Source organism: Eumetopias jubatus, unplaced genomic scaffold, assembly GCF_037043125.1.
Source record: "Eumetopias jubatus isolate StellerSeaLion01/CBP00866 unplaced genomic scaffold, mEumJub1_p1.0 scaffold_8, whole genome shotgun sequence".
Classification (NCBI taxonomy): domain Eukaryota; kingdom Metazoa; phylum Chordata; class Mammalia; order Carnivora; family Otariidae; genus Eumetopias; species Eumetopias jubatus.
This window is the reverse complement of record NW_028274814.1, coordinates 127,850,266-127,875,478: the sequence shown is the minus strand read 5'-3', so window position 1 is coordinate 127,875,478 and position 25,213 is coordinate 127,850,266. Positions and strand designations below refer to the sequence as shown.

General features: G+C 51.5%; 1 protein-coding gene across 2 annotated transcripts in view; it reads left to right on the top strand.

Moving 5' to 3' along the window:
- The window catches only part of SYN3 (synapsin III), a 405,786-nt gene extending 380,573 nt beyond the window's left edge, over positions 1-25,213 (top strand). For both annotated transcript variants that reach the window (XM_028088587.2, XM_028088586.2), the window contains 7 exons: positions 713-855; positions 5,950-6,024; positions 10,353-10,455; positions 14,835-14,969; positions 15,848-15,935; positions 21,295-21,586; positions 25,081-25,213. In XM_028088587.2, the coding sequence (XP_027944388.1) occupies positions 713-855; positions 5,950-6,024; positions 10,353-10,455; positions 14,835-14,969; positions 15,848-15,935; positions 21,295-21,586; positions 25,081-25,213 (969 nt within the window). The remainder of the gene's footprint in view (positions 1-712; positions 856-5,949; positions 6,025-10,352; positions 10,456-14,834; positions 14,970-15,847; positions 15,936-21,294; positions 21,587-25,080) is intronic.

The following is a 25,213-nucleotide window of genomic DNA, read 5'->3' as shown; positions in this document are numbered from 1 at the left end:
TTTCCAACTGGTCTCTACCCCATGTCACATTCAACCCACCATGCAACCCACCATGCAACTACTTGAGGGATTTGGGATTTTTTTAATTCAATTAGCCAACATATAGTGTATCATTAGTTTTCGATGTAGTGTTCAATGATTCATTAGTTACGGATAACACCCAGTGCACGAGGGATTCTTCTAAAACACAAATTAGGCTACTTTCTTGTTTAAACTCCTCCACTTCTTCCAGTGATTTTCCAGAGCCTTCAGGCTAAAATTCTAGCCCCTTACCAAAGTGATTGAGGTCCCCCAAGGTCTGTTCCTTGACAACCCACTTTAGCCATCCCTCAACCTCCAGCCCCATCAGCCAGTCTGAACCACTTGGGTATTCCCCATCCACGTCCCCATGTGGCTCCTCCGGCCTCTGCTTTGCCCATCCCTTCCATCCTCCAGAGAAATGCCCCTGCTGAAAATTGTACTTATTTCTAGTAAGTATATTTATTCTTCCAAACCCTGTTCAGAGTTCACCTGTTCTGTAAAGATTCTCTTGACAAGCCCTTCCTCATCTACAGGTACATAGTGGAATGACTTGTTTCCTATGTCTGTCTCCCCTGCTAGGCAGGTGACTTCCTCAAGGTCTCTCTATATATAGAACGCTGGGTCCAGGCATTGGGTAGGTGCTCCATGAACGCTGGCTGGCTGGTACTCACCCCCTGACCCTCCCACACAGATCAAAGTAGAAAACCAGCATGACTACCAGGACATCACCAGCATGGTGGCTATGGCCAAAACCTATGCCACCACTGAGGCCTTCATTGACTCCAAGTACGACATCCGCATCCAGAAAATCGGATCCAACTACAAGGCTTACATGTGAGTCCCTGGGCAGGGCCTGGGTTGCTGGGCGGGAGGGTGGGAGGAGAGTGTAGGAGGAACATCCATTAGAGATGTACGTCCAGCCCTGTCTCCTCCACCACAGGGTAGAGACCCTTCAGCACATCATTATTCTCCCTTTATGTCCACTTACTGCCCTTCTTCTCTGGTCAGTATGGCTAAGTGCTGATGCTTTCTCACAGCTTATCCCAGGGTAGAAATCTGTCTACCCAAAGAGAGCTGCTTCTCCCAGAAGAAGAAAGATACTTGGCATGTTTGGGGGGACTTCAAGTATATATGGATGTATACCATAGGAGACTAGGCTGAAAGAGAAACTTGGGGACAAATCAAGGAGGGCCTTGAATGCCTTGCTGAGGGTTTGGGGCTCTGTTCTGTTCTCTCCTGAGCAGAAAAGTGGCATGATCTGACCTGCATTTATAAAAAGCTAGCTCTGGGGCCATGGGCAGCAGAGGGGTTTCTCTGGAACTAGTAAGACCAATTAGGAGATGACATCAGATTTCTCCAGCTGCAAGCAACAGAAACCACACCTAACTGCTTTGATGGAGTTTTCAAAAGGGAATTTATTAGAAAGGCATGAATGATCAGAAACCCTAAAAACAAAACCACTCAACTGGCAGTTTCAGAACTATTAGAATCCAAGGCAGCTGCAGGAATCTGGGTGGTCAGAGCAACAGACAATCTTCGTGGCACCCCCATTGGAAAATGAATCTGCCCGAGTCATTTTCAGTGCTTAACTCAAGGTTGTGATTCCATGGAAACAGTGCGAATTAACCCAACTTGGATCACAGGCTTACTGGTTGGAGAAGGGCAGAAGACCAGTATGGAGAGTCCCACCAAGATGATATGCAATATGGGTGGGGTCAGCCCCCAGGGGGAATAGAGGTGCTGTGACAAAGGGAAGAAGAATGAATGCCAGAAAATCCAACACATACATTCAGCCCAGGGGTGGTTCTGGCAGAGGATGACTCACACTCGAGCGGCTGTGGTCGTGAGAACGGGACTTCTTGAAAAGGTGGGAGGGCTTATCTGCTCCAAGGCCTCTCTGTGTCTCACTTTGGAATGTTGTTGTTGGTTCCCCTTGAAATGACAAGACCCCAGAGAGCTAAACAGTGCCCAGTTGCCAAGCGTTCCTAGAGCCCTGGCTGTGTGCACAGCTCCCCATCCGAGGGCTGCCATGGCGGGCTCGGGACAGTTGGAAATCTCTCTGCATGCTTTTGCACAGTGGAGCTTGTGCTCTAGGTCAGGGTCAGCAAACCACTGCCCACAGGCTAAATCCAGCTGCCCCGTTTCTGTAAATAAAGTTTTATTGACCACAGCCAGACACATCCATTTGTGCATTATCTTGGGTTGCTTCTGCTCTACCTGCATTGCCTAGACTAGGGCTCAGCAGACTTTTTCCATAAAGGGCCAGATGGTCCTTTTAGGCTTTGAGGGCCCCACGGTCTTCACTACAACTACTTCGCTCTGCCATTGCCTGGGGAGCTGGCGAAGAGGCAGACCTCTTCTTTCAAGTTGAAAGGCAGACTTTCCTTAGACTTGACCTCTAAGGAAAGATTCCCAGGAAAGGGATAGAGCCAGTTCTCAAGGAAGACTTCTGCCCTGTCTTGCCAATTACTCTCTGCCACCCATGAGCCAGGCCAGACCTGTCTCTACTCTCAGATGCCCTCACGGGGATAAGATCGGCTCTTCCCTGCCCCCTCTGAGTTGGGGAACATTCCAGTGCAGCACTCCAGTGCATTCCTTAGGTCTCCACCATCCGTCATGATATCATTTCCCTCCTCTCCTCATTGTTCACGTTTCCACTTGACATTGACGAAACCTTGTCCTAGTTTCTCTTCTTGAAGATTAGCTCATTGCCGCATTCTTTATGCTGAGCCTTTGTGCCCTGGCAGCTCCAGTTTGTCATTAGTTATGACTTTTCCTGGACCCTGGCTTGGCCCCTGTCCGAGGGAGCGGGTTCGTGTCAGACCTCAGTGTAGAGCATCCTCTCCGCGCCCCCCCCCCCGCCCCCGACCATTCAACCTCCTTTCTGGCCCACTTCCTGCCCTGCACTCAGGCCTCTGTGCTTGTTGCTACTGGGATGTCATTGTTACTCGGGCTTCTCAGCAGACGGAGCTAGGAAATACATGGGTGTACCTTAACCCATGCATGCACACATATCTGTAATTATTTCTATATATATCCAGCTCTATCTAGAGCTAAAGAGGGCTCATATTGACGTCTCTGACTTTCCTCTAGTACCACGTGATTCATTTCTGCCTTCCCAGATTGCTTATCTATAACTTCACACTCCAACAGGGAAAATCCTGGCTCCTACCAGCCGCCATTCATTTACTTATGTGTTCAGTCCCAGTCCAACTGCAGAACCATGAACGTGGGGCCCTGTGGGAAAGAGCTTTACCCACTGCAGTGCAGTGCTCAGGTACAGCTCCCCTTATAGTTAGTCAGACAGCCTCCACTCTCGTCCAAGCTTACGTGGGTTCACACCTTACCACCCACCCCCACCCTCTTCAGCAAGGAGGTCGACATCATACATTTGCAATATAGGTCGACTCTTCTGGCACAGTCTACATTCTATCCTACATTCAAGCAGTTGCATCACATTTCGGCCAAATGAGTCTTTTCCCCCAGCCTGTGACAGGCTCTGCCATGGAGAGTCATGGTTAAGAGCATGGGGTTCCTCAGATATGGATTGATGGCTTCTGCCGCTCAGTGGGAATGGTAATAATGGTAATATCTCTCTCATTAGGTTCTCTGACCCATGTCTCAGACAGAGAAAGCACCCATCGAACAGCAACTCTCACCATTGTTACTTTCTTGGCAGGACAGCAATCTGGCTTGTGTTCCTGCTGCTTCTGGCATTGCGATGCCTTCTTTTCTTGTCTCCACTGACTGACAAATAATGGCAGTGCCCATTGGACTAAAACATTTATGGGAATATTTCCTTTAGTCCACGCAATATATAAGGATGGAGATCATTCCCAGTTTACCAATGGAAAAAATAAAGACTCCAAGATGGTGTCCATGGTTGTACAGCCAGAAGATGCTGGAACCAAGATTCAGCCTTGCATCTGTCTGACTCAAGTCAGTTCTTCCCTTCTCTTGCCACCATGCGGATCCCACTATACCAACCCTCCCACCCTCCAAGGCACATTCAGTGGTTAACTTCTGGGCTTGTGTTGAGTGACTCTGGTTTCTCTGCTGCTTTCCCCGAGCTCTTCACTACTCCGGTACGCTGCTAACCTTACCATGCCTCTACTGTGGTTTTAAACTGGTGCACCCTTCCAGGTAGTAAGCAGCCTTAGGATAGGGTCACCAAGACAAGCCTAGTACCCAGGACATAGAGCGGCCCAGTGAGTGTTTGCCGAATTGAATTGAATCAAGTCGGGCTGAACTGAACAGACATAGCGCTTATCAATGTCACTGCACCCCTTGGCAATTCTAGCCCCTGTTGTCCATCAGCAATTCTCATCATCTCTTGTCATCAAATGCATCTTCTTTTCTGTTTTAGAAGGATACATTTGTCTAGCAATTCCTCCTCCCACATTCCCCTTTCATCTCAACCACATGCTTTCCCTCAGCCATAAAACACAAAGCTTTACCTCCGACTCTTTGCTTACACTCATTCAGTCTTTGCTGAGTCCAGATAGGCCACCGGAGATCAATTCATCTTGAGTTTTCCCCAATATACACAGTCCCTTACCCAGGACTTAGTTACTGGGTACCTACTACATGCCAGGTCCCACTGGACACTGGGGGGCCCAGGGGTGAGTCAGACATGTCCCCGGCCCTCGGGGAAGACTGGACACTAAAGTGGTGATTCCAGGTGAGATTAGCATGACTAAATATTGGTTTAGGGGCATTTACTCTTGTTGGGGGAGGTGGGCTGTTGGGAAGTCACATCTCATATGAAACATGAAGGATGAGTAGTCCTTAGGGAGGCAAAGATGGAGACAAAGACTGGATCAGGCAAAGGGAAGAATGTATCTAGAAGCCTCGACCTAGGAAAAAGCCATGGCACTGGAGACCGCAAGGGAGGTTGGTGTTGCTGGAGCAGAAAAGGCAAACAGAGAGGGTATTGAGGCCAGGAGGCCTTCCTGCCCTTCACCATGAAATAGTGATCAGTTCTCTCCATGGATCACTTTTCCTACATTTTGGAGCCCTCAAGAAATTCCAGAATCACTAACAGCTCTACTACCTTAGTTCTTCTTTTCAAAAACAAGAGGCCAAGGTTTGGGGGATTTCATCTGATGGTGTAGACATGTTTTAAATTTAATCTTTAGAGGCATCTGCACCCCCATCTTTATAGCAGCAATGTCCACAATAGCCAAATTGTGGAAGGAGCCAAGATGTCCATCGACAGATGAATGGATAAAGAAGATGTGGTATATATACACAATGGAATATTATTCAGCCATCAGAAAGGATGAATACCTAACATTTACATCGACATGGATGGAACTGGAAGGTATTATGCTGAGCAAAATAAGTCAATCAGAGAAAAAATTATCAAATGGTTTCACTCATATGTGGAATATAAGAAACAGTGCAGAGGATCACAGGGGAAGAGAGGGGAAAATGGAATGGAAAGAAATCAGAGAGGGAGACAAACCATGAGAGACTCTTAACTCTAGGAAACAAACTGAGGGTTGCTGGAGGGGAGGTGGGTAGGGGAATGGGGTAAGTGGTTGACAAGCATTAAGGAGGGCACATGATGTGATGAGCACTGGGTGTTATATGCAACTGATGAATCACTGAACTCTGCCTCTGAAACTAATGATGTACTATACATTGGCTAATTGAATTTAAATTAAAAAAATAATAATCTTTGGATTTCAAAGGCAGCCTAGAAAAAAATACATAAGATCCAACAAGTAAATAAGACAATCAGCATAAAGGAAAATAAAAAACAGGCCAATAGGACACATCTGGGGGCCAGATGTGTCCCTAACAATACCTGCCAGAATGTGAGCCATATATTTGAATTGGAGCCTCCTAGCAGCCAAAGCAAAGAAGGAAGGGCAGAGCAGCAACAGGGGTCCTAATGCCCTCGGTGTTATTTTTCTGATACAGGAGAACCTCCATCTCTGGAAACTGGAAGGCCAACACAGGCTCTGCCATGCTGGAGCAGGTGGCCATGACAGAGAGGTGAGAGACAGAGGAGGTGTAACAGAGCGCGGCAGCAGCCCCGGCAGGAGGTGGGGGAGGGGCACAACAAGAGACCTGTAAGGAATGGCGCCTCACCCTCCGGCCAGGGCCTCACCACCCACAGAGCACTTTCCCAGACACGGCAACCGTTTATTGCACAACCCCCTGCAGGGTAGATGTTATTATAATCCCACTTTACAGATGGCAGAAGCAAGTTCAGAGAGGGAAAGTGACTTGTCCAGGGTCACAGAGCTGATCAGTGACAGAGCTGAGAGTAGATCCCTGATGTCTTAACTCCAAGTCCGGGGGTCTTCCCAGCCCTGCCCAGCTACTGCAGAGAGAGCAGGGAGTCCTCACCAGTCCCTTCTGTGCTCTGACAGGTACACGAAAGCATCCATATTGGGGCACCAGGGCTCCTGGAATGTCCATTCCTCTCTCCAACTTCTTTTTTCAGCTCAGTGTCAGGAGGAAGAGGTTATTTCCACTGAATCATGAATGTGGTATGTGCACTCTGGCTAAAGGTCCCTCAGGTCTTTCTTCATTTAAGGACTGCTGGGAGCTCTCTTCACCTGAAGAAGGGCCAGTCACCTGCTCCCGGGGCCAGCAGGGCACACACATTCTTTCCTGCGGCCCCATGACCTCTGTGTGCAGGCAAGCAATGAGAGTGGATATCGTGTGGGCTTTGGGGCCAGAAAGATCTGTTGGGTGAACATTCATTGAGTGCCTACTGCATGCCGTGCATGTTGTGCTAAGCACCAAAGGAATCAAGATGAAAAGATCCAGCCCTTCCTTTCAGAGACTGTGTCCATTGAGGGCATCAGAACACAAATCTCACTGGTCAGAGACAAGAGGGGTGTCAGTTGGCTTGTGGCGATGAAAACTCCAGAGATACAGCTCTAGGTAAGAGTTTAGAGCTCATCCCCACACACCTCAGTTCAGCTTGCTTCTGCGTTGGCTTCATTCCGGCCAGCGCACTCATCTGGTGGCGCATAGCGGCTCCAGGTTGCCCTCCTGACGGTGTCAAGGCCGGCAGGACAAAACTCTTTCCCAACCATTTCCACCAAAGACTGGAAGTGAGCCTTCTTCGCAGATTGGCCTGCCTTGGGTCACATGACCATCCGTGAGCCGATCACTACGGCCTCGGAGCGGCACCTGCGCAATTGCCGGGGCCCATGTCTCCTGTCCACCCCTGGAGATTGCGGTGGGACCAAGCACTGTGGCAGCAATGACAGAGGGAGACAGGGTGGGCTCTGACGCCACAGAACATCAAGAAGGACAGGAGGGGAAATCAATCTACAGAGGTCCACTCCAGGCTCTGTGGTCGTCGGAGACAGAGTGTGGTATGTTGGGGTGGCAGTAAGCTGTGGGAGCCCAGAGAAGGGGCAGCCAGTGAGACTAGCAAGGGGTGAGGTCAGGGAAGGCTTCCTGAAGGAGGTGGTGCCGCAGACCACTTGTAAAGAATGAGTAGGAATCGGGAGGCATTCCTTCATTTCCTTGTCGGTCATCTGTTGAGCACGAGCTGGGAGCCAGGTGTTGAGTGAGGCCCTGGGGAAACGGTGGCAAACAAGACGGACATGGTGTCTCCCTTCCTGGAACTGATGGCTCAGGGGCTCAAAGAAGCAGGAGGTGAGCGAAAGCGAGTGGTCCTGTCCCTTTCAGGCTGGGTTACCTGGGGCAAGTTAACTAACCTTTGTGAACTGCTCCAGCTATTAACTGGAGGTGATCAGCCAGAGGCTGATCGGGAGATGGAGGTTCAGTAGCTCCCCCAGGAGCAGGCATCACAAGGAGGGGCTGCCTCTCCTTCCCATTAGCCCCAGGGGGCAGCTGCAGCCCTCGCTCTGGGAGCCCGCCTGTGCCAGCTAGTTTCAGGGAGGGGTGTGCTCATGACCTTGCCCACCCAAATCATCTGGTCCGGGCAGTCATTTCCTTCCCCCAGTGAGCATCCACAGGACATCGTGGTCCTTTTCTCCATGGCCTTTCCAGAATGTGAGCCCAGCCCTCTGTGAAGCCTCATGAGCTGCTCACAAATGGCCCCAGCAGGCCACCATATCCCCTGCTCTGCACAGTTCCAGGTCACGTGGGCCATTCCTACAAGGGCCTACCTCAGGCACACATCCGCTGAGGCCTGGGATTCACTTTCACTTCTGTAGAGTCATGGGCAGTGCTCCCAAAGCCTGGGACAGAGCTTCCCAATGCCACCTCCACAGGGGAAATCTCTGGGGGCCCATAAACGGGCCCTGGCTCCTCTTTCCACCTGGCTTACCTGTTTGCTGGGTAGCCTGATCCCTCCTCAGCAAAACCAGCAATGTGGCTTGGTTGGTGCTAGTCCCACCCGGCTGGAGGGGACCATGGACCCATGTTCTCCAGTCTCTCCCACACTGCCCCACCCATGAACCCCCTTCCTTAACCCTGGGAAGGGGTGGGGGGGCTATGCCCCATGGGATACAGCCAGTAGGTATTCTGGAAGTTCATCATTGGAAGACAGCCTCTAGAAACCAGTTTTATCTGGGTCTTGGTCCAGACTTCCATCTTCCATTGAGAAGAAACCTGATTTAGGGGGGTGTCTCAGGGCACAGGTCTTCCTAAACTGAAGGTGCCTCACCAGTCAGCCACTACGGCCAAATACAGGGACCCTGGGTGGTCAGAGAGCCCGGGAGGCTCTTGGAGCTCTGAGGACCAAAGGTCATCCTCAACTGTGGCTGCACATGAGAATCCCATGAGAAGCTTTAAAAACATATTGAGAGTATTCTGACATAGGGCAGGGCCCCCAAATCTGAATGTTTACTCTGTGTATGTTTGCTTGACTCTCCTGGTGATTCTGATGCCCAATGAAAATCATACCGAGGCCTTCCCATTTTTCAGGTAAGGAAACTGAGGCTTCAAGAAGACGCTTACCCAAAATTATTGAGGAAATGAATAGCAAGACTCCAGGTCACTGGTCTCCCGTGCTGAGGCTGCAATGTGTCCCAACTGACAAGACGGTGGCTTGCTTGGACTGTGGAATCAGACAGAATCTAGGTTTGGTAGCCAGCACTGTGGCTGATTAAGGTCTCTGAGCCTCAGTCTCCTCATCAGAAAGATGGGTTCAACCTTCTTGACAGAGTTGTGGTGGGGGTTGGAGAAGGAAGGGTCAACCCCCACAGAAGGCCCGGTACCTATCAGAGGCTGAAAAGGTGCGAGTTGTCATCCTTCCTTTTCCTTCTGTGATCTCGTGTGCTCCCTGCTGCAGCTGAATGAGAAAACTGAGCAAGGGACCAGGAGATCTGTGTAATCCTGGCTCTATTACTGCCCTGCTGTGTGACCTGGCCAAGCCACTCTCCCTCTCTGGGCCTCAGTGGGCCTTGGCCATTAAGATGAGAGAGCTGGTTCTAAGAGCACTCCGGCCATGATCTCTCCTCATTTCAGGCCTTATGGCTCAGAGACACAAATAGATCTCAGAGCAGGAGTGCCCCGAGTGACCTTGGAGAGTGAGGAGAGAAACAAGAATATTGACACAAAGTCCCCTGTGACTCCCAAATCCAGCCACCACAAGGGAAGCCAAGGGAAGACTTCTCCAGATACAACCATCCCCTTGTTGCAAGGGTCAGAGTCCAGCGCTGAAATCTTTCCCCTGCAAAGCAAACTGACCTTGCAGCCCTCAAGTGGCTGGAAAGAGAACATAAGCACTGGGTCCAGAGGGCCAGGCCCGGGGTTGGGAGAGCAGCCTGCCAGCCTCCCCCGCCTGCCTGCCCCAGGCTCAGGGCAGAATGCACCCTTTGTCTCCCTCAGGCTCTCGTCTAGCATGGTCAGCATGGTCGCCGGGGCTCCAAGGGCGGCCTGGGAGGGATTTCTGAGCCCTTCAAGCAGCTTTCCCAAGGGAAGAGGACCACAGGAGTGGCCGGGTGTCCAGGATGGCTCCGGATGGGGACAAGCTCCCCACTGCTGCAGAGCCAGCCGGGTCCTGGGGGGCCGGGGGCGGGGTCTCAGATTTCTCCCACCCCTCCTTCCTTCTCCCCCTCATCCTTCCTCTCTCTCTCTCTCTCTCTTGCTTCCTGGCTCCCTTTCTAGTCCCTCTCCTTTCTCTGTCTCTCACTCTGTCCATTTGTGTCTCTGCCTTCGTATGCCCGTCTGTCTCTCCCACTGCTTCTCTGTTGTCTCTGTCTGTCTGTCTTTCTCGCTGCATCTCTGTCTCTTGTTACTTCTGACCACCTCTCTCCGTCTCTGAATGCATGCGCACGGCACTGTCTGTCCTGCGGCCTGTTTGTCCGTGTCTCTCAATCTCTCTCCCCCTCTGCTCCCCCTTCCTGCTCCCTCCTCCAGTGCTCACCGTCTGTCTATCGTCCGTGCAGGTACAGGCTGTGGGTGGATAGCTGCTCAGAAATGTTTGGTGGCCTGGACGTCTGCGCTGTCAAGGCCGTCCACGGCAAGGACGGCAGAGATTACATCATTGAGGTGAGGGCGGGACGCCCCCGTGTGGGACGGACAGGGCCCACGTGTGGGCTCCAGCGTGCTCGGCTCTGTCCCAGCCCGGGGCCTGGGCACATGTGGCTCCAAGAGCTTCTCACCCACAGGCCTCACACAGCTCCCCATCCCCTCCCTTGGCAGCATCTCGAGCCTCTGAGCTCCGGGCATGAAGTTTGATGACTCCTGGGCCTAAGGGCAGGGGGAGCACATCAGGCCACGAGTCAGTAAGACCGTGTGCCGTTGGGCCTCTGAAATTTTCTGTGTCCATGTGTGCAAACAGGGCACGTGTCCCTAGTCACCACGCAGAGATTCCATCCTCTGTCCGTTCAACACACTTGTCCTTTAGGGGCTCCCCAGGGCTAGGCATGGGTGTGGCTCTGGGGACAGAGCTGTGACCCAGACGGACATGTGGTGTGCAGGCTGGTGGGGAAAGGGGATGAAAAACAAGTCATGGAGGACACTGAACCCAGGGAACACAGCAGTGCAGGGGTGTGAATGGAAGGAAAGATGGAGGGAAATAGAATTGTAAGAGAGAGTCTCTCCACAACCCTCCTGCAGCCCATGCCTCTCCCGGGCCCACAGCCCCCTGCCATCCTCCAGGACATACCTCTAATCCCACACTCTTCTTCCCCGTGACTTCCTGTCAGTGCCCCGCCCCCGATCCCACAGTCCTCCTGTCTCCTCCCGGACTCTGTCCTCTCCTGCTCCTCCAGTCCCCCTCTCCCCCCACAGCTCCCCGCTGTGCTTCTCCCTCTCTCCTACAGCACTGCCCCCCGCCACCATCCCTCCTGGTCCCACAGTCGTCCTCTGCACCCCAACCCCTCTCCCCTGCCCTGCCCCCCCACACACACACAGCTTTCCCCTGAAAATGCCCCTCTGGCCTCAGAGTTCTCCCTTCTCTCCCCAAATACACGTTTCCGAGTTCACACCCCCCACAGCCCCTCGCAGGGCTCCCCTTCCGTGGCCTTCTCCAGCCACAGCGGATGGGCGGTGCTGACACGAGGCCAAGACACGTGACGGAGAGCCCTGCGGTCGCCCCCTCCCCGGCTTGCGGGCGGCTAATGGCAAGCACATGGCTGGGTGACCAGGAGCCAGCTCGTCCTCCAGGCCCGCGTGCCTCGCTGCTCCCCGGGCCCTGCGGCGCGGCAGGGCCAGGTGACTCCACAGGGGAGGGGGGAGCCCTGCTGCTTGCCGCCAGCCACACCGGGAGGGCTTCGGCACCCTGCCCGTGAGGGGCCACCCTTGGATGGACACCGTCCCTCTACCCTCCCAATAGAGGCCAGAAAACTCCCAGGATGAGCGACATCTGTATTTGCAGGGTCCATCCTGCTCTGGAAAACTGGCTGCCACCACAGCTGAAACCGCCGCCCCCAACCCAAGAACCCCTTCTCAGAGGCGGTATCGGAGGGGTCAGGAGCACACTTGCTTCTGAGCCAGAACCAGGCTGCCTCCTGGAGGCACAAGTTTCCCGCCTTCCTGAGCATGCCCTGGGAGCTTTGGACCAGGGGGATCAAGGGCCTTCCTGCCTGGGGCGTTGCATCTCTTGAGACCGCTCCAGCCCTTCCGCGCCTGCATCTCCTCCCAGGGACCACCAGGCACGAGCTCACAGCTGCGGCACACACGCAGTCATCCGTCCTTGGCTAACGAGCCCCTGCTCGGGGCGCCAGGCTGCAAGCCGGGTGATGGGGATATAGCAGCAACCATGGAGGCAGGGACCCTTCCTCCTCGAGCTCCCATCCAGAGAGGTGACAGCGATCATGGAGGAAGGGCTCCTTGAGTCCCCTTCCCCTCCCTCCCGTGAGTTTAGCCCCTTCTCCCTTTCATTCTCTCTGCCCCGAGAACGCCTGCCTTTTTGAGTTTTCTCAACATTTGTTCTGAGGAAATAAAAGCCTGTACTCGTGAGGCCCAGGCTCCCTGCCTCCAGACATTCAGAGGGTCACGGATGAAAGACCTCTTATATTTAAAAAAAAAAAAAAAGGCAAAATTAGTGGGTTTGGACTTTAAAAAAACAAGAAAACAACTCAAAATGTTCCAGGAAAAAAAAAAAAGATGACTTTTCAGATTGTTTTTTCTCTCAGAAACATTGCAGAGTTGTTTCCCTTGTTTTTGGGTTTACAGTGGGGTCAAGGGAGATGGGGAACTTGCTACCAGGAAGATAAAAGGTATTTTTTCCGCACTCAGGAAAAAAAAAAAGGCAGAAGAGATCTAAAAATACTGTTTTCCTCAACCACCTCCGTGGTGAGAACATAAAATTTGTATGACATGTTTTGTGAAGATCTTCACAGTAGAATACTCAGGGGAAAGACCCTTGAATTTGTCCTCCATGGCCTGTCCAGGGAATGATATTGCTCACTGGAAAAATGTTTCCTTGGGGAGACCAGAGTGTCCACTTCCTTTGGCTTTGTCCACCATGGGGGATTCCAAAATGCTCTGACCTCAGGTTCCTTGTGGTGGCTGTTTTCCACATCAGGGAGTGTAGGAAACAGAAACCGGAAGAGAAGATGATGGGTAGGGTCAGGGGGAGGAAGGACAGGCCTGTGTCCATCCAGACAGGCTCCACAGTTATAACTCAGTTCAGCCCACATAGACCAAGAGGCTGCCCGTGTGCCGGGCACTGAGATCTGGAATGCCAAGGACTCCAGCCCAACCCACAAGGAGCTCAATTCGAGGACAGTTCTCAGGACCATGCTAAAATCAACATTCACATCCTTGAGTTTGCTTTTCAGCCTCCCAACCAGAGTGGGTGCTTTAGACACATAGGCCCCTAAAAGCCCCACCTGGAAGGGTCTTCACAGCTGCCCAGACCCTTCAATTTACGGTTGAGGAAAACATGGGCCCACAGAGGAAACGTGACCTGCCCGAGATCACACAGCAAATCTATAGCAGAACATAGGCTTGGTTTCCAGGTTCCCATTCCTGGTTTTCACCACAAAGAGCTGTTCCGTGCTCGGTGAGTAATGGAAGGACGGTGGCTTGCTAGCAATGTGTTCTCGAACTTACTACTTGTTTGACTCTCAGGTTCCTCATCATTATGATGAAGATGATAATAGTACCTGCCTCCAAGAGCTGTTCTGAGATTTGTACGAGATCATCCACACCCAGTGCTTGGAACAGTGCCTGGCACATAATAAGTGCTCAATAACACAGCACCCTTATCATTATGAGCAGGACTTATTGCAAGGACCTTTCATTTCTCCATCATAGGAGTTATTGAGGGCATATCTGTTGATCAGGTCCCCGGTCCCATCCCTGACCTCAGGGACTCACGGTCTGGTTGGAGAGACACAGGTAAACAGGAGATGTCAGCACTGTGGGTAAGCTCTCCGATGGGACAACCGACATGAGGACAGTGGGGGTGTAGATGAGCAGCTGGTTAGAAGTTGCTCCGTCAGAGAAGAAGGGCTTAGCTTCGTGTTCCAGGAAGGATGAGAAGGAATTAAGTGAAGAGTGAGCGGAGGGAATGGGCATAGATAAGGACCCGGTCAGAAGAGAGAACCTGGTGAGTCCAGAGCTTGAGAAAAGGGGAAACAAGGCCCTGCATTTGATGGCCGTCAGGTGGGTGAACAGGCCGGGATTCCCACGGTGGAGGAGGGGGGAGAGTGCCTGCCCAGGCCTCACTCCCCTTCTAGACCTTCCACGGCTGCCCATGCCTGGGGAGATCACCTGCATGGTTGGCCAGTATGACTTTGGCCAAGTCCCTTCCCATCTTTAGGCCTCAGTTTCCCCATCTGCAAAAAGAGCGGGATGAGCAAATGTGATCTCGCAGGACCCCTCCCAATATAAGCACTTTGCCTCCTTCAGAAGCAGGCCGTTCCCTGTGGAGTATGTTTCTCTCCAGGCACACGTTCTGCCAGAGCCCCTGAGAACAGGCCTTTCCTCATCCCTCTTCTCTCCGAACCCAGGGTCAACTCCGGCCCATGTCATTTTTTGGTCATAATTGAGCCCCCACCTTCACTGCTTCTGGCAGTGTGGAAAGCCTTGACCTTGGGCCAAAGTTCAGGAGGTGGGCCCCATGCCTGGGCAGGAGCCAAGGTGGGAAAGGAGGGGGCGGAGACTGGCTCCCCAAAGAAAGGAGCAGAAAAGGTCAGCAAAGGCTCCCTGGCCGTTGGGCACATTTCTGTAGCCCAACACACATAGGCTGAATTGAACTGAGTCCGGAGAGTTGATTAAACTGAACTGCGGGGATCTGGGTATCTCTGCGGGAGCCATTCCCAGCGAGAGGCGCTGGGCTGGGTGTTTGCTGGGAGAACATCACCATCTAGTGGTCACTTCTGTCCTGAGCCCCGAGCCAGCCCTCCCGGGACGTGCTGCCCGGCTGCCCAGCCGCCCGGCATGGGGTTCCCTCAGGCCTCCTTTCTCCCCCACAGGTGATGGACAGCTCAATGCCCTTGATCGGAGAGCACGTGGAAGAGGACAGACAGCTGATGGCCGACCTTGTTGTCTCCAAAATGAGCCAACTCCTGATACCAGGAGGCACAGCGCCCTCGCCCCTGAGGCCTTGGGTAAGGTTCTCGGGAGCACAGGAGACTTTGTACTTGTGAGAAGTGCTGGGCTGTCTGGGACTGGGGAAACTGGATCCAAAGGAGATAGTCCTAGACTGGAACCAGCCTGCGGAGAAGGGAGTGGGGTGTGGATGGAGGCTGGGCATGCGAGCTTGCACCCCTGCCCTGGACAGGGGAGTTTGGGAGGCTCTGAGACCTTTCTCCTTCCACCATCATAGATAGAAAAACCTTGTCTTGACTGCACTTGCAGGCAGAGATTATTAATGTAAGAAGTCAGTTGTCCCTTCTGTGCCCTCCGTCCCAGGCCTGAGCAGGGAGCAGCAGGTGTGTGTGGGTGTGTGTGTATGGTTGTGTGCATGCACGCGTGGGCGTGTGTACGTACACGCATGCCCTTTGTGTGTTCCCAGGGCACCAGTCAATAGAGACTATTGTGTCTTCTGTTTCTGCATCCCCCGACCTCGACAAGCTCCCACATAGCTCCTCCCTTCCACGGCCCTCACTACAGATTACCAGATTGTTCTCCAAAGAATTTGCTAGCGCTCAGCTTTCTGGAAAAGCAAATCTCAAAACCTGCTTCCCCCTGCCCCCCACAAGGACGAATCTATGATGGTAGCTGTCGGAATGATGGTTATACTTGAGGGGGTTGCTGGCTGGGAAGGGGCGTGGGGCAGCCTTCTCCCCTGGAATGTTCTGGCCTGATCCGGGTGGTGGCTACACAGATGTATACACACGTAAAAACTCATGATGGTGTACTCTTACGAATTGTGCGCCTTAGGTAAGTCTTACCTCAGTGATAACAAAATCTAAGTCCTGCCTTCCCACCCAGGAAGCAGAGGGCTGTGGCAATCACCACAGGCTTCTTTCCTCTCCTGCTCTAGGCTGCACAGACTAAACCAGCGAAATCCCCCGGGCCGGCCCAGCTGGGGCCTCTGCTTGGACAGCCACAGCCACGGCCACCCACACAAGGTAAGAGCCACAGCAAGTCACCAAGGGAAATGAGACAGGGAGGATGCTGAAATGCCCTGAGGGGTCCATGGCTGGTCTCCAGAAGGCACTCTGGAAAAATCCATTGTAGTACTGTGTCCATAGAATACATGCGCTAGCTCTGTGTGCCGAATGGATGAGACATCTGATGTCTGATGTCTTCCTTCCCTTCAACTCAGGCAGGAAGGACGGGGAGACAGGTGACTTTGCTGAGTACCTCCGCAGTGCCAGGCACCGGGCAAGGGACTTTCTCATCTAACCCCCCCCTTTATTTTTCTTCTTTGTCTCCCAAGCACTCCCCAGTGAAAACATCAGTATTTCCTTTTTCCAGAGGTGGCCATGGCACGAGGAGAAAATGCAGGTTTATACATCTGGCTTTTTAGATCTTTGAGAAAGTGTCTTGTTTCTTAGCCACTAGTGGTGCCTAATTATGGATTTATGAGCCAAGTAGCCAGAGAGAGAGAGAAAGAAACACGGGACATTGATATGACTTCGTCGATGGAAATTCTCCCTCAAAAAATATTCCAGCATTGCTGTGTAAATGCTGACACTTAGTAGAGAACAGATAAACTCATGATGACAGGATGGAGCCATGGCAATAACTAACTTTCTCATGGAACGTCGCCGCCTCGGTGTTGTCCTGCGCAGGCCTGGTGGGGGACACCGCGCGCCGCCGCCTTGCTCAGCTTGCTCGCAGCCAGAACCTTCCAGGTGTGCCCACTGCTCTAGCACCAGCTTGGAGCTTCCATGCAGCTCTGCATCAAGAGGCCCCACCGGGTGGTTTCATGACAATCTTCCTTTTTTTTTTTTTTAAGAGTTTATTTATTTGACAGAGAGAGGGACAGCGAGAGAAGGAACACAAGCAGGGGGAGTGGGAGAGGGAGAAGCAGGCTTCCCGCGGAGCAGGGAGCCCGATGTGGGGCTCGATCCCAGGACCCTGGGATCATGACCTGAGCCGAAGGCAGACACTTGACAACTGAGCCACCCAGGCGCCCCTCAGGACAATCTTAAGAATCTGCTTAGAACCTATCAGAAAGGAAAAGCTTGACTCACGTTGTGGCCTTTCCAGTCGCTTTGATTAAAATGACATATTCATTGTTTCTTGGGAAAATCCGGCCTTGGGCTTTAAATGGCATCGTCGTCCACGGGTCTCGGATAAAGGGCCCAGTCCATCTTTCTTGTGTCTGCGTCTCTTCTCAGAAAAGCAGAAAGTATTCAAGAAAAGGGAGATTGCGTAACTTCCATAACCGTGCATGGACGTCGGGACTCTCCGTGAGGCAGATGGCCGTGTTTTGGAATCCTCCTCCACGTCTCAGTACTCTTAGGTCTTACGCAGGTCTCGTCGTTTCTCCGAGCCTTGGTCTCCCCAGGGATATAACCGCTGCCCTGGGTAGTTATGGGGAGCTGTCCATGGGCAGCAAGGTGCCGGTGCGGGGGTATCACCCAGGAGGTGCTGGCTCAGTTTACTAGGAGTAACTATCTACATAACTTTCACTGTTAAAAACTTACTGTCAATAATGTGTGTCTTATTAACAATTAAAATAATCTGTGTTGTTCTTAATGATCATTACCATTAACCATCCTTAGAAATAAAGCAGCCCCACTACCCTCCTGCCTAAAGGTAATTGTATCATTATAAACGTTCAAAAATGATTTATTCATCCCCCTGCCGGGCTCCTGGCTGTGCCTCTGCCCTGCCCTGCCCTGCCCTCTCCTTTCCCGCTCTGCCCCAGGACTTACTTTTTAAAACACATTTGAACCGAGCACTTTTAAAACAGAGAGCTACTGTATTCTGGTTTCCTCTCCAGCCCAGAGTACAGACATGCTTGATAAAGAGATATTATTTTAAGGGACACGGGGCTAAACACACTTTTTAGTGAGTTGAAAAGCAATTAATTTAAAACCAATTAAGATAATTAAAGCAAATGCTCATTGAATTAACATTCAGATTTAAAATAACAAGGCTAATTAAAAAACAATGCTTTCATTGAGTTCCCAAAATAACAGGATCACATTATTAACTTGTTTGTTTGAACTCGCCGTAAAAAATGAAGTTTTCTTTTAACGAACCTCATAATTTTTTAGCACCAATCCTGGTGCTTAGGCAAATACTTTCTATATATAAGTTAATGGGTTTCTGTATGCGTTGAAATTAAAAATACTAAACTGTTTGCTTTGCCAAGACGCTGAAAGAAATGAGTGTCTCTTGAAGAAGCCCAGGTGTCTAAAGGATTCGACAAATCGTTAATAAATAAATGAATGAATGAGGATCCAGATTTTTCCAAGATATTATTGGCCCCGGGGTAGGGGAGGGGACGGGAAGACTTGAGATAAAAGTAGAGAAAAAGAGGTTTTCTTTGACCGGAAGTGGGTTTAAAAAACACACAAGAGGAAGCCAGCATCTAGAAATCAGGAGCTTTGGCACAAATACCTGGATTTCAAGTTCTCTGGATAGAGCAAAGCTCTGGAAGCCAGGGGCCCGGGTTCCTCCTCAGCGAGTGTCCCCCGACAGCCGCAGCAGCTCCCTAGGACAGCAGGACTCCGCCGTTTGCCTCAGGCCCCGCTCCTCCCTATTGTCACCTTCACCGCAATGTAGTGTTGATCCTTACTTCCTTTAGCTTGCACCTCTTTAGAGAAAGAGTTCTCCGAACTATGTTTATATCCCAAAGGAAATTTTTTTTTTTTTAATTTAAAGTAACAGTCTGCTTGGGCTGCCATGATTTTTTGGACACTTCCCTGCTTCATTTATTTCGGCATTTGGGTTTGAGATCGCTGGGCCCTCCGAGCCACCAGGACAGACAGTGATGAGGGCGGTGTACAGCAAATCAAGGCCATGTGCAATCACTTGCTAAATCTTTGCTGCCATTCAGTCCAGCGTCGGAAGTGCTGCCTGGGCTCACAAGAACGTCCACGCTGGGAGGGATGTGGAGTGTCGGCTCCGAGGCCCTCATTTTACAGACAAGGGTCCAGAAACCCAGAGAAAAGTGACATACTCACTCGTGGCCGCAGAGCAAGTTAACATGAGACTGGAGTTAAGACCTGGGGCTCCTGGTGCCACCAGTGGTGGTGTCGGTGCCACCAGACATGCAGGTCATGCCCTCTGCAAAGGTCCCGGCTGGGATGACATCGGAGGGCAAAGGTCAGCTGAAGCCTCGGCCCAGCTCCTCTTGCACCTGGCTCAGGGCGGCCACCCCTGGAGGAGAGCACCTTTTCTTCATTTGCACAAAGATGTGAGGACTCAGGGCAGCCCTGCATGGCATAGTTTCGGAGGTTTGTTTTTTGTTTGTTTTTTTAAGGAAAAAGAAAACAAAACAGAGCTTTTGAGTCAAAGAGATGTAGGTTTGAATGTTGGCTCTCCCTCTTATTAGAAGTGACAGCTCACTTTCTGCGCTTGAGCTCGTGGTGGCGGCAGCAGGCGCGCCCTTGACATGCAGAACGACGCTGGCGAGTTCGTGGACCTGTACGTGCCGCGGAAATGGTTGATAAGGTGACGGGCAGGTTCAACGGCCAGTTCAAAACCTACGCTATCTGTGGGGCCATTCGCAGGATGGGTGAGTCCGATGACTCCATCTCCGACTGGCCAAGGCTGATGGCATCGTTTCAAAGAACTTCTGACTGGAGAAGATCACGGATGTGGGATATTTGTCATAAATAAATAGTAAAACCCCCCCCAAAAAAAAAAAGAAGTGACAGCTCAAGCAAGTCACAGTATATCTGGGACTCAGCTTCTTTGGAAAAATGGGAACATTTGTGGGGATCATGCCTAACCCGCAGCACGATGCCAGGCTGCCCAACCCTAGGCTGGGGGTGTAGTGTGCTCAGTAAGACCCGGGGAGGGCAGATGAGCAGAAGCCGCGTTAGGAAAGGGCCCTGGAGACGGGCCCCAGCCCCTTTGAACTCCCAGTCTCCTCACCTGTCTGAACAAAGCTGGGCGAGGACAACCGTGCTGCAGGCCCCCGTCTGTTTGGGCAAAATGCAATTCACAGTCAGCAGCCCCGACACTCGGGCTTCAAGGGTGAGGAGAGAGCACCTCGCTTGCCTGGGGCCTTGGAGTTCCACTCGAAGTCATTTCTGAGTGGCTAAAAGGTCCCCAAGCTTATGATGCCTCTTTGCTTGTTGGTGAAGACCCACATGCTCTGTGCAGTGAGAGGGAGAAGCCAAGACCCTGTGAGCTCCCTGAGGCTATGCCTGCTAGTTGGGAGACCTTGGGGAGGCTCAGTGTGCACCTCTCCGTGACGAGAAGGATGGCATCTTCCCTACCAGGCCCTCTCTAGATCAAATGACATATATGCCTTTGAAAGTTCTTAGAAAAGTGTAAAAAGCTATTGAAAAGTAAGGGATAATCCATTGTTTCAAAAGGAATACATCTTCAGCCTGGAAAACATCAGTGAGCAAAAGGAAGAGAATTAACCCCAGCACTTTAGTAATCATCGAGCCATGGCTCGTTACTCAAAGCACGGAGAGCAGAAGGATCGCCTGGGAGCTTGTTAGAGACGCAGAACCCCAGAGCCCCCCAGTAGGAGTCTGCGTGGGCCGCCATAACAAAATACCAGAGACGGAGTGGCTTCAACAAAAGACATTTATCCTCTCTCCGTCCGGGAGGCTGGAAGTCCAAGGTCAAGGTGCCAACAGGACTGAAAGTTCTCCCCATGGCTTGTGGACATCACCTTCTCACTGTGTCTTCATGTGGCCTTTCCCCTGTGTGGCCCCTGGGGTCTCTCTCTCTCTCTCCTAAGGACACCAGTCCTATCGGATTAGGGCCTCACCCTCATGACATCATTTAACAATAATGAGTTCCTTTAGGGCCCTATCTCCAAATGCAGTCACCTTGAGGGTGAGGACTTCTAAATATGAACGGGGCGGGGGGGGGGGGGCACAGTTCGGTTCACCACACTCTCCCTCCTGTACCTCCTGTATCAGAATCTTTATTTTGACAAGATCCCCCAGTGATTCGTGTGCACATTAAAATTAGAGACACGCTGGTTTGAGGGGACAACTTTCCAGTCTTTATGTTTTACATAGCTACATACGTATGTGCTAAAATGGAATAAATCTGTCCGTACTATTTTGTAAGCTGCCTTTTTGTCCAGCAGTATATATTTAGCACATATTATCAACAATATTACTATGATTCTGCCATATCATTTATGATGGCCACAGCATATTCCATTATATGGATATATCTTAATCTTCCCGATCAGTTCCACAATTGGGCATTTATATTGTTTTCAGCTTTTCACTGTTATAAAAAACACTGTAATGAACATCCTTGAAGCAGTATTTGTGCACAACCATGTTTATCTTAAGAAAAACTTGAACATCATCATGTTTCCCCCTGTAGGGGGCCCTCGCCAAACTCCGACTCAGCAGCCAGCGCGATCTGGAAGCCCGTCCCAGCAGAGGCTCCCCCCCCAGGGCCAGCAGCCCCTGAGCCCCCCATCCGGATCTCCGCAGCCGCAGAGATCACCAGGCTCTCCGCAGCTGTCCCGGGCATCCAGTGGCAGTTCTCCAAACCAGGCCTCCAAGCCAGGCGCCGCCCTCACCTCCCAACCCCGGCCCCCCGTTCAAGGCCGGAGCGCCTCCCAACAAGGGGAAGAGTCCAAGAAGCCAGCACCACCCCACCCTCATCTCAAGTAAGTGCTCTGGGGTTGGGCAGGGTGGAGGGTGGAGTTGGGCTGGGGGCAGAGCTGGGCTGACTCAGGACAGGGACTTGGCGACAAAAGGCCTCACTCAGATTTTGAATGGGTAGGAGGTCTCGAGCATGGAACCTGGATGGCCGGGGGGGCTCAGGAGGTCAAGACTATCGCTAGACCCCACCACCATCCTCCAGATACACACACACCAGTTGTCTCTTGCTGCATAACAAACCTCCCTGAAACAGTAGCTTAAGAAAACGGCCATTTTCTTCATTCAAAATGTTTTGATTCAGCAATTTATGCTGAGTTTGACTCGCCTGGGAGATTCTTCAGCTGGTCTCTCCTGTAGAGTTGCCAGGTAAGATACAGGATGGCCGGTTAGATTTGCATTTCAGACATGTGATGAATAATTTTGAATATAAGTATATCCTCAAATATTGCACGGGCTATACTTACACTAAAAAAGTATTTATTTTTCATCTGAAATTCAGATGTAACTGGGTAGCCTGTGTTTTTATTCCTAAATCTAACAACCCTACTCTCCTGGGATCGTGATACGGCTGCAGTCATCTGGCATCTTCACTGGGTCTGGATGGTCCAAGAGGGCCTTACACACACATCTGCTGTCAGCTAGGCCTCTCTCTTTCATGGGTCACAACCTCCAGCAGGCTGGGCCCCGCCTCCTCACATGGTAGAATGCCATCCCCGAAGAGCACAAGTAGAAGCTTCAAGGCCTCTTGAGGCCCAGCTTTGAAGGCACACAAGGCCATTTCATCCCACCACATGCTTTTGGTCAAAGCAACTCACATGGCCAAAGAGACCCTTGGTAGGAGGACCTGTAAAGCCACACTGCGAAAGGCTAGACCCCAGGCACGGGAGGAACTATGGCTGTCATGCCATGTTTGTAACCATCACGACCCATCACGACACACATACTCGTCCCCCTTCCTGTCAAGCCCATCTCTCGGTTTGAGGTCAGGGAGGTCCCAGATGTGTTTTCTTGGGAAAGCCCCTCCCTTCCTTCAATGCCAAGCACTAATATCGATAAGCATAGTCTCACTCCCAGCACCCTGTATCCACTTACCATGGGCCAAGCACTTCACCTAGTTGGGGGTTTTCTTCAGTTCTCACAAGCTTAGGAGTTAGTAACTATTATTATCTGCATTTTACAAATGAGGAGGAGATGAACAACTTGCCAGAGTTCCCACTGTCAGTGAGCGGAAGAGCTAGGCTTGAGCACAAGGCATCCAGTCCCTGGATCGGGTTAACCATAATGTGTTTGAATGGGTGATCCATTCACATGGCTCAGAGATCTAAAAGATATCAACAATATCAAGGGTACACAATGAAAAACCTTCCTCCTGCTTCATTCCCGTCCAGTGCCTTCCTGCCCCCCTGCTCCCCAGAGGTGACCGCTCTTGTTAGTTCCTTGTGCAGTCCTCCAGTGTTTCCTTGCACAAATACAAAAATATATGTTGGTTTCCTCCCCCCACTTTTTACAAATGGTAGTACTCACTATCCACCCGATTCTCCTTGCTTTTTACATTTAACGATAAATCCTGAAGTTCTTCCATCAGTTCACTGAAATTTTCTCCTTTTCACAGCTGTGTTCTATTCCTTTTTAAAATTTTATTATGTTAGTCATCATACATTACATGATTAGTTTTTGATGTGGTGTTCCACGATTCATTGGAACACCCAGTGCTCCATGCAACACCCAGTGCTCCATGCAGTACGTGCCCTCTTTAATACCCATCACCGGGCTAACCCATCCCCCTACCCACCGCCCCTCTAGAACCCTCAGTTTATTTTTCAGAGTCCATCGTCTCTCATCGTTCGTCTCCCCCTCCGATTCCCCCCTTCATTTTCCCTTCCTTCTCCTAATGTCCTCCGTGCTCTTCCTTATGTTCCACAAATAAGTGAAACCAGATGATGACTGACTCTCTCTGCTGGACTTAGTTCACTTATACAGCTGTATTGTATTCCACTGTGTAACTGTACTATGATCTAACTCATCTGCCACAAACAGAAATTTGGTTTGCTCTTGCAGAGAAGGCTGCCATGAATAACCTTGCACATACACTCTTTCTCACATGTGCAGGATCAGCTGTAGAGAAGACGCCAGCAAGGGTGTTGTTGGATCCAAGGAGAAAGGCATTGTGAATTTGATAGGGATTAGCAAGAGGTCCTCCAGGCAATATGGTGCCATGGGTGAAAGCCCAGACTGCAGAGTCAGACCACCTGGTTTCAAATCCCAGCTCTCCCACTTAAAAGCTGGATGACCTCAGAAACGTGACTCAACCTCTCTGTGCTCCCACTTCCTCACATGCGAAGTGGGGACCGGAGGAGTTACCCCACAGGCTTCTTATGAGGATTAAAATGAGTTTATGCACAGTTAGTGCTTAGAATGCTACTGGCAATTTATAGGTGTATCTGAGACAACCTCTCCCCATGTGAAGAGGCGCAGCCCAGCTCATCCCAGGTCAGGAGAGGGATTTGGAATTTTGGATAGTAAACACTGACCCTATAGTAATCCAGCTAGAAACACTTAAATCTCCTGATTTACTCCTTTGAAGTATTCTGTGGTTCAGTTCAAGTCAGCAGGTGTTTATCAGATCCCCAATCTGCACGTAGTCCTGGATAAGGCCCGTGCGGAATAAGCAAGGGGTACAAGATGGTCCCCGTTTGGGAGAGGATTTGGGTTTTATGATGATGACAAGACTGTGTGGGGCTTTCTTACACTTGTAGCCTTTTGACAGCATCTCTTCCTGTGTCTGTCACCTCCACCAGAGTGCGAGCCCCCTGAGAGCAAGGGGATTCATCTCCACGGCCCTGTCACCTAGCGCTAGGCTGGCACCAAGGCTCAAACAGTGGGCGCCCTGAGAATCCCAAGGCAGGTCGGAATCAGTAGTAAAGGCTTCAGGGAAAAGGTGGGGATTGAAGCCCGGAGTGGAAGAGAAGAGGCCCAGGGGTGAGCTAGACCGGCCCTCCCTTTTACCGACGAGGTGAAGGAGGCCCAAAGCCATGAGGCACTTGCCGAGGCCAGAGGGGGCGACAGCAGTGCGGGGTCCGGAACACGGGCCTCCTGACTCCCGAACTAGTGCCAGGAAGGGCAGGAGGAGGTGCCACAGCCTGAGGCTGATACAGCACTTCACAGGTGGCCACACACAGATGTGTGCATGGAGGCGGGACAGTGGGCCAGTTGCCAGCTGGTAACCCCTGCCCTCTGAGCAGCCCGGCTTAGTTGGGCACTCCCCTGTTACTTGGTATGAGCCCTAATTTCTGCACCTAAAAATGGAGGACACCGATAACCACTGTGCAGGTGAAAGACTGTGTGTGATGCATTTCGCATCACGTAAGTGTTGGGATGCCTGGTTTCCCGTCATCACATCCTCGTGATGACTCGGCTCGCCCAGCCGGCTTGCAGGCAAGTCCCCTCAACTGTGTCCCAGGCCCTGTCGCCCCCAACCCCCCCTTGCTTTCTATTTCAGCAAATCCCAGTCCCTGACCAACAGCCTCAGCACCTCCGACACCTCCCAGCGTGGGACCCCAAGTGAAGACGAGGCCAAGGCTGAAACCATCCGCAACCTGAGGAAGTCCTTTGCCAGCCTGTTTTCCGACTAA